The following is a 13,030-nucleotide window of genomic DNA, read 5'->3' as shown; positions in this document are numbered from 1 at the left end:
ATTGTTATTAATACTCACCGTAATTTTCCTTTCCTAGTCTGTCCTCACGTCAGCACAACTTTACTTCACTCCCTAAGGTGTCTGTTTATGAAGCAGTGAAATCTTTTCACTGCTTTATTCTCTGGCATTCACAGAGGAAATCTTTCTCCTCTGTGTGCCAGTTTATGAAGCAGAGTAGATCGCTTCACCTTTGGAGGAGCGAAGTTATCTACAAACGCTTCCAACAGTGGAGAACGGCCCCTGATACTGGAATCTCGTGAGACTTTAGGAGATTACAGTACCAGAAATCCAAAACACAGAGATGTCCATTTATTAAGCAGTGATATATTATCACTGCTCAATACACACGACAGACGGCGTGGTTATGTTAATAAAATAACGAGTCCCCCTGCATTTTATATATATATATATATATATATATATATATATATATATATATACACACACACATTATATATACACGTATAAACACACACATTTTATTTATTTATATATATATATATATATATATATATATATATATATATATATATATATGTAGCGCTGGTAGATTTATGATCTACCAACTGATAGGTAAATTTAGTAAATTGCTCGTTAGGGGAGTTAGATTTGCCTCTGTTCCAGCTTGGCTGATGTTGCGTGTGGTTCCACACTGAGCCGGTGGGTGACGCTGTTACCATTGGCTAGTGTTGGAAAGGCAACGTGTCGAAGCGTATGGGTGCTCCTCTGTCCCGGAGACAACTCGGTGGAGGTGGTCCTCCAAGTTGCATCCTGGGAGAGGGTATTTATGGGACAGACGCCATGTTTTGGGGTTCGTTTTTCAGCCACCTGCTGGCCCTCCTGGCTGACAGGTATGCATTAGAGTGCTACCTCGTGGTCCTCCGTTCCGGAGGCCCGCACTGCTGCGGCGTGTGGGTGGGCCCTGAAGCATGTCTGGGGCCTACCACAGCAGCTGAGGAATGGTCCTGAGCTGTCTATCCTGAATGAAGAAGCTGGACAACCGAGAAGATCCCAGGGGAGGACCCATCATGGAAGGATCACGCAGGGTGCTGGTCTGGAGAGGGGCCTGGTGACTTAGTTGGAGGACGTATACTAAAGTAGTTTTACAGCATAGTGCTGCCGGGTTGGCTTAGAGGTCCAAGTACTGTGGCTGACCTTCACCGCAAAGTTTAATACATCCTGTGGCAGAGGATTGTACGGATTTGTTTCGAGCGGGTCTGTGGCAGAGACTATTGTTAATGCTACGTACTGGCTGCTAGGCAAGTGAGAGAGGCCTATCCAGGTGAGCAAAGATTGTGTCCCACAAGGGGATTGCATCCGATTACAATATTCAACTTTAAAGGACCTTCTCAAGAATCCTAAAGAAAGGTATTTGAGCTTCCCTGTAGCTTCCCTTCTGCCTCTTTCCTGCTACTTCCTTCGTTACTTGGTTCAATAAAGCATTGAAAACGTACTCAAGTGTTGGTGCTTATATCGTCCAGAGGTAAACTCAACAGAACCCTAGACCCGGTGCTGGTGAAGCAGGGGTGTCGAGAGTGAAGGTAACAAGCCCGTTTAAACCAGCAGCTCCACCGAGAGTTATTGCTACATATGTATGTATACACATAAATATGACAGGGGGACATGGTTCCAGTGTTGGGGGTTCTGAACGAGGTAGAAGGAAGTTAAAAATCTTCCTCCTTCCCCCTCAGATCCCCTGGGATTCTCTCTTCACTCCCCAATTCACCGCCTCTGAGCTGGTGAATCGGGGAGTGTGAATTCTGACACAGATTGCCAGTGAAGTGCTGAGATCGCAGCTTCATAAACTGGCCGTTACTGTGTCAGTCAATGAGGATTCTCTGTGTGCGGTGATCATCGGCAGGAAAACAAGTTCAAACACTTCTCCCCCGATTATCTCTGTTTCATAAACTGTTTATAGACTGTGATCAGCACGATCCTGGGGATCAAAGCTGTTCACTGCTTCATAAACGGACACCTCTGTGACCTGTCACCGCTACAAAAGAGAACACAAGGGGGAGGAGAGGATAGGGATTTATTACGCTGGAAGAAGGTGGTCCTAAGGGTTAATGAGGAACGGTTAACCCACAGTGTGCTGGCGTGAGGACGGACCAGGAAAGGAAAATTAATGGAGTATTAATAACAATTTTCTGTTTTTCTGTGTGACTTTCCATTGAACATGTGTTTATCAACTCAAATGTGAATGAGCCCTAGGAGACTGTTGAACTTTCAAACTCTGTAAGAACTGCTATATATGTTTACATAATGGTGATAACATCAATCTACTATGGGAACCTTTATGCATCGCCATGATAATTAGTGGAAGTATGACAATTCATTGTATGAATTATCAGGAATATTGATCTCTGTGGATGATGATGATAAATACTGTACTCTATTTGCATTTAGTAAATCCAACCCTATGTTTATGGGGAGAACAGCCATTGAGATTAACTTTATGTTGGGCTATGGTGTATGTTGTTTATTGAATACAGTATATGAAAGTTTATGTTATTGGTTTTGTGTAAATTTCTTTGGCAGATATAAAAGGTATATTTCCAGGAGATAAGAACATTTGGGATCTCTAGGACTGCAAATCTGAAACTCCCATACTTGTTATGTTTGGAAAGATCGTCCTTTAAACACTTTTTTTTGATGTAATAGTCACCTATATTGGTAATATTGGAGGAACATAAATAAAAAGTTTCCCTTTTTATAGCGGTTTATTAGGTTTTTATATAATTTTTTGCTTGCTTTCTTTTTTTTTTTTGGGGGGGGGGGTTCTCTTATTTTGTGTTTGTTTATTTTCTCTTAATTTGGGTATATGTTTACATTTCTATAATACAGTTTTTATAACTGAACAGTTACATAGTTAATCTGGTTGAAAAAAAAAGTCCATACAGTTCATCCAACACAGCTGTGGTTATATATCTAAAAGCAGTGCAGCTTAAGGCATTATTAATGCTTTATACAAATATTTTATTGTGATTGTCCAGCACCCCGTGTGGATAATGATCATAATGGTAGGTGCAGCTTGTCACTTGCCATGCTGCCTGCCACCAGATGAGGAATGTCACTTGCCACATTCCCTGCCACCAGATGAGGAATGCGGCTTGCCACGCTGCCTGCCACCAGATGAATACCACTTACCACGCTGCCTGCCACCAGATGAATACCACTTGCCATGCTGCCTGCCACCAGATGAGGAATGTCACTTGCCATGCTGCCTGCCACCAGATGTGGAATGTCTCTTGCCATGCTGCCTGCCACCAGATGAATGAAACTTGCCATGCTGTCTGCCACCAGATGAATGCCACACCAGTGCCACCAGAAGTGGATTGTCACTGCATTGGTGGCACTGGTTCACTTAGCACAGAGGCAGGCCTCTATGCAGTGGTCGTTCTTGAGTGAGGGCAGGAGAGTGGTGATGCGGGGCCGACAGCAAGAGATGATGTCACCTCTCTGCTCCCTGCTGCACCTCTGACACCAGCGCTGTGAGGGCGGAAGAGCTGTGATGCGAGAGATGATGTCATCTCTGCTTGCCAGCTTCTCTCATCCGCCTGCCTCTGTGATCCACCGGGCTCTCTCACCCGCCCACCTCTGTGATGCGCCGGGTTCTCTCACCCGCCCATCCGCCTCTGTGATGCGACCCTGCTCTCTCACCTGCCCACCGCATCCATGGCCCGGCTGCAGAGACGCTACGGCAGTCCGGGGGTTGGAGACTTCTGGTCTAAGAGATATCTCTCAGATTGGATATTGTCTCACTTAGTGTTGAGTCAGGACAGGAAGTGAAGGGAAATCTCCCTATTGAGATACAGATGGGGGAAAAAACCCCCCCAAAAAACGCTACGCTATCCAAAAATAATAAAGAAAATTGGATTTTGGAAACTTGTTAAAAAAAAAAAAGTACAAAGTAGATGCAGTTTTATGCACATTTAGAAGCATAACAACCAGTGTGAGTTAAAAGCAAAACTGCAACAGTGCGCGATAAACAGTATTTTTTCAGTGTAGTTGATCTCAAGCTCCTAAGAAGGGATCAGTCAACACATGTCTGGGATTTTTAAAAATACATAGTTAAAGTATAACCATGATAGAGTGGGAAAAAACTTCTAGACAATATTTCTGTAGCTTCTTCTTATAAATGCATCATACAAATACCAAGTCAGCAGATCTACACATGATTTAAATGATATAATACAGACATACACTTTCATTCTCTAGTGGGATGGATACATGATCTTCTTGGAAACAGGATGGATATAGGATATCATCACAGTGCAGGATCCACAGCCACCTCCTCCACAGCCATATTTAGTACCTGTCAAATGTACTGGAAAGAATTGTCAAGGAATTTTATATCAACATGTTACATCATCCAGTGCTTTCTTGCCAGCCCGTGTATTGGTCTAAAAAACAAGCCCATTGGAGTTAAATGTCAAAAAAATAAAGTGAATGATTTACCTAAATTAAAGAAAAACAAGTTTGTCAGTGGGTACACAATGGGTTGAAAATTTCTAAATTAGTAACAGGAGTGGAGTGATTCATCCAGTGCACACTGCTTGTGGATCAACTCACCTTGTAAAACAACCCATTCAGTTTAAATTAGAAATGGAAGGCAAAACCAGTAATATTATATATCACACCTTTTTTCTCCCTGCCCCCTCCCCCTTTTTTTATAGGTGATCACAATCTCTGCTCTAAGCTGCATAAGGAGCTCAGAGAGCTGGGGGAGGAGAAGAAGCAGCAGCATGCTAAACTTCCTCCCAGTGATTGGTTGTGCAAAGGGGGGCATGTCAAGGCATGTCTGATCATTATCGGAGAGCAGGCTGAGTTCTCGGCACAGCTAGAGAACTGACCACACTGTACTCTCTTGCCTTGTGTGGTAAGTTTTTGGAAACCAGAGAGACTGGCAGGAACACCAGGTATTTTACACAAAGGAAGCAATACAAAGAGAACAGGATACTTCTTCATACAAGTACTGTGTATGCATAGCTCCCAACTGTCCCTGATTTCGAGGGACTGTCCCTGATTTCGAGCAATGTCCCTCTGTCCCTCTTTCCCCCTCATTTGTCCCTCATTTTGGTCTGATCTATATAGTTGTATATAAAATGCACTTTTTATCTTTCAAAAAGTGTTTCCCAGTGCTAAACCTTTCATCCAGATTATAAATTGCTGCATTTGTAAATTTTAAAAGCCAATCTTAGGGAACAGTAGTGGTAAAAAAAGTCCCTTGTGGACTAAACATTTTTTTTGGTTAATTCTCCTTTAAGAGGGTGTGGTAGGGGTGTGGTAGGGGGCATGTCCTATGCCTACATACATTTGCTAGTAGGTGGCCCTCATTTCCATCTCAAAATGTTGGGAGGTATGTGTATGGTACAGCAGGCACATATCAGAAATATGAAATGTTGGGTTTACATATTCTTTAACATCAGGTGACTTCAGGTGAGTGTCCCCCAATACAGACAGTATGAGTTTGGGGGACACGCAACTGTACCCACACAGATGTTATTCAGTCTCCCCAATCTAAACATTGCAAGTGTGATCCCTATAACTGACCTATTTGTGGTGAGATAGCTATAACTCACAAATCTCAGAGTTGGTAGACAGTGTTTTGAAGGCCATTGATTTTTTTATAACAAATATAGTGTATGAAACATGTTTTAGCTACAATGTATTGTTTTCATAAGCTGGACTTCCTATATTCATATGCTATTTAAACTATCTGGTTTAATTGAGCTCATGGAACAGAAAGTGATGTTAGCAGGAAGTAGGAGGAGGGAACAAAGGACTTGGAGAAGCAAGGAGCAGTCTGGAAGACTCCATCATATAAGACTGAAACCAGGAACTTCATCTGGGGATGACCCTAAATCTACAACCCAGGTTAAGTAACTGTTTAGTTATCCCTATTGCATATATTGTCCATGACCATTTGTTAGGATGGATAGATAGCTTGTGCATGTGTATACTGTATGCATATTTTGTAATACTTTGTATGTCTTGTATTTTCCCTACAATTGTATGTACATAATTTTGTTTTGTAAAGCACATTAATCTGAAAAGGCACAAAAGCGCAGACAGTGACTTAATGCAAATGATATCTTGCAGATTGTAGTTATAGTTACATAGCTAGTCTGGACACAAGCCCATCAAGTTCAACCAATAGAAGGGGGGGGGGGGGTGTGGAAGGATACAATCCTATACACACACACATACACACAATCCTATATCCACAGTTGATGCAGAGGGATGCAAAAATCCAAATAAAGCATGAGGCCTTAGACCTGGAGAGTCCAACCATTCATCTCTTGGAGATAAAGATAGTAATAGAATGTATATATAATGTATGTATGTATTTGTTAACCTCCTCTTTGACATTGTGATGTTACGATGTGAAATATTAATTATAAAAAAAGGATTAAAAATACTAAAAAAAAAAGTACATAATGAGTAAATAAAGTATCAATACAATACAAAATGGTTCTCTCCAGTGATTTTTAGGAGCCTCAATCCCCAAAATTTTAATCCTCTACAGTCTTTATTATGCACATGCCGAAAATGTACAGATAAACAATGTTTATCATGTATACAATATCAGTTTAGGATATGTTCTTTTAATCTTTCCTATAAGAATCTATCTGTTCTGCCAATGTAAATAAGGTTACAGTGACATTCGATGGCATAAATAAACCCTTTCGTGTTACAGGATATGTATGTTCTAGTTTGTATTCCTTGGGTGTTAACTATTTCCAGATCTAAAAAAGGTGTATATGTTGCTTACTTATTTCCCATGTACGTTTAATATTTATCATAATGTTCATGTTTAATAGGAGTGTCTCCAATGCTTCTGCATCACCATTCCACAATATAATAAGATTGTCAATACATCTTCTATATCATTTTAATTGTGGTTGGGGATGGCACAGTACACTCTCCTCCTCCCTCCCATTTTTGCCATGTTTAGGTTAGCCTCACTTAGCGTGAATTTAGCACCCATCGCCACAGCTGCTGCCTGTAAATAAAAATTTTCATATCAAAAATAGCTGTGGCTTAAGCAAAACTCCAAACATTTGAGTATAAATTTTCTGTTTGGTGCGGAGATTACTTTTTTATTTAATGCTCATTTTACAGCCTTCATCGCGCTTTTAATTTATTTTTGTATACAGGGATTCGACATCTGCCATCACCATCACTGTATCCTCTCCAGCCTCAAACTCCTGTAGTAGCAGCAAAATGTGTTTTGTCTTTAAGAAAAGCTTGTGCGTCTCGCACCAAGAGTTGCAAATAGAAATTTATATACTCTCCCAATCGGGCTGTTAATGAATTGATCCTGTTTATAATGGGTCTACCTGGGGCATTTATTTTGTCTTTATGAACTTTTGGTACATGGTATATTATGGGATACCCTACATGTTGAAGGTACTAAATACTGCTCTTCCCTTTTGTTTAGAATTCATTTTCATTTTTAGCTCTAAATTTAATTTTTCCAAGTCTTTATAGGACTTTGTGGGATTAGTAACTAAAAAACGTTGTACATGTCCCTGTTTCCCAATATCCTAGCCATTTCTTGTATATACCGCGCTTTTAACAAAATTACAATAATACAATAGCCCCCCCCCCCACTCCTTTATCCACCGGGGCAGATCACAACATCTTTCCTGGCTTCTAACGATTTGATGCCTTTTCTGATATCCTGCGACTCATACAGTACCCTTTTTATCGGTAATTGTTCTATTTCCAGTTTCTTAAACATATCCACACACTTGTTATCAGCAATCTTAGGGTTAAATGTTGATCCATTTCCTAATGTGGTGTGTATACCTTCCCTCGCCTGTGCATTTCTCTCAATGGGGTTCTGTGCATAAATTTTTTTAATGTTCACTGTGAGATACAATTAAATGTAACAGCCAGTGGAGGCCTGTCCATAAGGGGCATAGGGTTGCCGCCCCCCTAATTCATGCACCGGGACCCAATCTACATGCAGGGCGCCGGATGCATGTATTCCAAATGCGTTTTTTTTTTTAAGCACGTGATTAGAGCCTGAGGCACTAATTGGCTTAAAAAAAGGGTGGGCTCGGGGCAGTGTGTGACAATAGCGAATATTCAATATTGTCTTCCTGATTCTCCTCCCTGCCAATCAGGAAGCAGCTCCTGTGACCCGATTGGCCAGGGAGTCTTAGGACTCCTGCCCTGATCTCCGCAGTCCCATGCATCTCCCGTGGGTGGGTCAATCGGTGCATTCCCACTGCCGTCTCTGGGGGGGTTTGGTGTTAGTTTGCTGCCCCCCCATATATTAAAGCACCTCCTGCCACTTTTAACAGCTATTGGCAAGCTGCGTTAAATATACAAAAACTGTGTCTAAAAACAACATTAAACATTTTAGTAGCATGATATACAGTGATGACGATACCTGATATTGATACCAAACCAGTGGTCTGAACAGGCACTTTGTAGACAAAAACATTCAAGCTTTTATTCATCCAAGTTCACCAGCTTTTAAACCATTCTTAGGTTAAGAGCCCTTAGAAAGGGATGCCTAGTAACCTTAAAACACGTCGGGCCTTTCATTTGATATCAGTAATTGTATTCACTACATCCAACACCACCAAACACACCTATAATGAACTACAATGAGGCAACCTGTGCTTTTTTGCTTATATAGAAGCGCGTAGTTGAGCATTCAGGAACAAGCACCTATACAGCTTAGAACTGTGAAAAGAAACTGAGAAGCACATATGGCCTTTACTGCACTGATACACCCCTGATGTGGGAAGAACAGAAGCAAGATGTACAGTATCTGACAAAAGTGAGTACACCCCTCACATTTTTGTAAATATTTTATTATATCTTTTCATGTGACAACACTGTAGATATGACACTTTGCTACAATGTAAAGTATTGAGTGTACAGTTTGTATAACAGTGTGAATTTGCTGTCCCCTCAAAATAACTCAACACACAGCCATGAATGTCTAAACCGCTGGCAACAAACGTGAGTACACCCCTAAGGGAAAATGTCCAAATTGGGCCCAAAGTGTCAACATTATATGTGCCACCGTTATTTTACAGCACTGCCTTAACCCTCCTGGGCATGTAGTTCACCAAAGCTTCACAGGTTGCCACTTGAGTCCTCTTCCACTCCTCCATGACGACATCACAGAGCTGGTGGATGTTAGAGACCTTGCTCTCCTCCACCTTCCATTTGAGGATGCCCCACAGATGCTCAATAGGGTTTAGGTCTGGAGACATGCTTGGCCAGTCCATCACCTTCACCCTCAACTTCTTTAGCAAGGCAGTGGTCGTCTTGGAGGTGTGTTTGGGGTCGTTATGTTGCAATACTGCCCTGCGCCCCAGTCTCTGAGGGGATCATGCTCTGCTTCAGTATCTCACAGTACATGTTGGCATTCATGGTTCCCTCAATGAACTGTAGCTCCCCAGTTCTGGCAGCACTCATGCAGCCCCAGACCATGACACTCCCACCACCATGCTTGACTGTATGCAAGACACACTTATCTTTGTACACCTCACCTGGTTGCCGCCACACACGCTTGACACCATCTGAACCAAATAAGTTTATCTTGGTCTCATCAGACCACTGGACATGGTTCCAGTAATCTATGTCCTTAGTCTGCTTGTCTTCAGCAAACTGTTTGCGGGCTTTCTTGTGTATCATCTTTAGAAGAGGCTTCCTTCTGGGATGACAGCCATTCAGACCAATTTGATGCAGTAAGCGGCGTATGGTCTGAGCACTGACAGGCTGAGCCCCCACCCCTTCAACCACTGCAGCAATGCTGGCAGCACTCACACGTCTTTTTCCCCAAAGACAACCTCGGCATGCTTAGCATGTGCACTCAACTTCTTTGGTCGACCCTGGGAAGGCCTATTCTGAGTGGAACCTGTCCTGTTAAACCACTGTATGGTCTTGGCAACCGTGCTGCAGCTCAGTTTCAGGGTCTTGGCAATCTTCTTATAGCCTAGGCCAGTGATGGTTAACCTTGGCACTCCAGATGTTTTGAAACTACATTTCCCACGATGCTCCACTACACTGCAGAGTGCATGAGCATCATGGGAAAAATAGTTCCAAAACATCTGGAGTACCAAGGTTTGCCATCACTGGCCTAGGCCATCTTTATGTAGGGCAACAATTATTCTTTGTCATGAGGTGCCATGTTGAACTTCCAGTGACCAGTATGAGAGAGTGAGAGCGATAACACCGAATTTAACACACCTGTTCCCAATTCACACCTGAGACCTTGTAACACTAACGAGTCACATGGCACCAGGGAGGGAAAATGGCTAATTGGGCCCAATTTGGACATTTTCACTTAGGGGTGTACTCACTTTTGTTGTCAGCGGTTTAGACAATAATGGGTGTGTATTGAGTTTTTTTCAGGGGACAGCAAATTTACACTGTTATACAAGCTGTACACTCACTACTTTACATTGTAACAAAGTGTCATTTCTTCAGTGCTGGCACATGAAAAGATAATAAAATATTTAGAAAAATGTGAGGGGTGTACTCACTTGTGAGATACTGTAATATATATATATATATATTACATATACACACACACACACATATATATATATATATATATATATATATATATATATATACACACACATATATATATATATATATATATATATATATATATATATATATATATATATATATATATATATATATATATATATATATGTGTGTGTGTGTGTGTATATATATATATACAGGTGTATATGCATATACATACATATATATACACACATACTGTATATACATACATACACACACACACACACACACACACACACACAAGTTTACATACCCTGGCATAATTTATAATTGAATGTCCTACATGTCCTTGATTTAGATATTTTATTTTAAGATCAATGAAAGCAGGAAAGTCACCAGCGGGTCCCACCAAAGATTTGCTATGTAATCTGTAATTATGTCCCTATTAGTATAAAATGAACACACTAATCACCTAACCCCTGATCTGCACTTGGACTAGCTATCAACACTTTCCTGTGAAATAAAGTGAAAATTTGGAACAAAAAGATAAGGTGGCTAATATAGCCGTTAGTAAGATGCCTCCGGAAGCTTGAAATGTTTTCATTTCATTTCACAGCAGGAACAGTTCCAGACTGGACCCAGGGAAGAAGATTTTTGGGAATGTATAACCCCCCCCCTACATACACACAGTGTGTTTAAAGCGGAGTTCTAGCCTGTATAAAAAAATTAAACATTTAAAAGTCTACAAATACTGTAGCTGCTAACTTTTAATATAGGGACACTTACCTGGGATCCCACGATGTCGGCACCCCAGGCTAATTCGTCCATCAGCTTCGGGTGCAGGCATTGCAAGTAAGGGCAACCGGCAGTGAAGCCTGTTTTCTACTGCGCATGTGCAAGTTGTGCTTTCTGAATGGTCCCATCATCTTCTGGGACTTACACGGGTCCCAGAAGGCGGGCGGAGGGTGGGGGTGCTTGTCTATGCAATTGCGGAAATGACTTCCCTGAATATATCCAAAAACGAGGGGATGTGGGGTGCTCTGTTTAAGACCTTTATGCATTTTAGCTTGGAACTCTGCTTTAAGGAAGAGATGATATTTTATAGTCTTCCATTAAGCTCTAATTCCAGAAGCTCATATATACCACGTAGCACTTTCATCACAGGATTCAACATGTAGTGCCAGGCCAGCATTTACAAACCCTGTGATTTGTGCTCATCTCAAAATGAAGCAACAGCACGAGAAAGTCAGCACAATCATATTGACATATAGGTCAAATTGATATTGGATCGACACCGGGATGTTGTTTATTGTGGTTTTTGAATTACCACTGTAAGGACACAAGGATACGTTTTCTTCTCAGGTAGGGCAGCAACATTTCCTCCGTGTCTGCATTCTGTTCAGTTATCTGTGGTGCAGAAATGGAGGTTAAATGTTAGACAGGAGTATTGTTGACTTGTGCACAAAAAGGTCTTAGTGGAAATTTCTTGCTCTGGAAAAAACTTGTGACACAAACACACAGAAAAATTGTCTAAGTGAGCATCTTTAGGAGCAACCCCATTACACACAATAAAATGGAACTGGAGCGAGCTAAGCCTAATCTTAACCTTGTACTTGTTGATAAAGTCAATAAGTAACTTAGGCATACGTTTTATCTGAAAGGCAATAAAGATACTCTTCTGGTTCAAATTTGAAAACTTGATCCCGCCCCAAAAAATTGACTAGTAATCTATCGAAGATAGTTTCCGAATTTGCACGGAACCTCTCAGATCTTTATGACCCCATCAACTTTCTTTCTTCATCGCTAGGCAATGATATGCTCCTCTGTGTGCCACTCTCACAAATTTAGGATACTTTTCAGGAAGCCATGGGAGCTGCTGATAGAATTGACCAAAGTCGACAGCCAATAAATGTCCTGTCTCCGATGGCTTTACAGTCCCCTATTACAAAAAATATGTAATATGTAATATGTAACATATGAACTCCTTGTCCTTATGTGGACAGAAGCCTTTATTTATTTCAGAGAGAACCACTGCTTTTACCAGGAATTCATCTTGGCAAAGGTGTGTATGATTCTGAAACTGAACAGAGATGACAAACAATTGGACAAAATATCTTATTTCGCTACTTAATGTAAAATGTTAACTTGTTAAGAAAAATTTGGACCACCAGACTGAATGCAGGTATTGGACAATTGATTCACACAGGTCAAGTAGGGTTCATGCCTCGTCAAGCACATGGCCAGTATTTTGATCAAAGCGGCATGCAAACACAACATACTATTTAGAGTACAAACCTGTTAGAGGGAGGGCCACATCCTAAAAAGGAGGGGACCTCAACAACCACAGGGTAAGGGACTTTAATTGTGCCAACAAATGAGGAGGAATTGAACCTTCAAAATGGTATAAGCATCATTTTATTATATCACATTAAAAAGATGAAGTGCCATTAAAGTAAAATATAAAACCAATACAGCGTTAGACAGTCAGTCTTAGATATTTTAAGCATATGGAATCAACGCA

The 13,030-nt window shown here is 41.1% G+C and overlaps 1 protein-coding gene across 1 annotated transcript in view; it reads right to left on the bottom strand.

Annotated features, from left to right (window-relative positions):
* LOC141146729 (aldehyde oxidase-like) overlaps positions 1 to 13,030 on the bottom strand; it is a 433,392-nt gene that overhangs the window by 374,574 nt on the left and 45,788 nt on the right. Inside the window, exons 2-3 of the mRNA XM_073633239.1 lie at positions 11,859 to 11,916; positions 4,231 to 4,327 (exon numbers count right to left, since the gene is read on the bottom strand). Of these exons, the coding sequence (XP_073489340.1) occupies positions 4,231 to 4,327; positions 11,859 to 11,916 (155 nt within the window). The remainder of the gene's footprint in view (positions 1 to 4,230; positions 4,328 to 11,858; positions 11,917 to 13,030) is intronic.

Source organism: Aquarana catesbeiana, linkage group LG06 (genome assembly GCF_042186555.1).
Source record: "Aquarana catesbeiana isolate 2022-GZ linkage group LG06, ASM4218655v1, whole genome shotgun sequence".
NCBI lineage: Eukaryota > Metazoa > Chordata > Amphibia > Anura > Ranidae > Aquarana > Aquarana catesbeiana.
Note: the sequence above shows the minus strand (reverse complement) of the source record. Positions and strands in the feature narration are given on the sequence as shown.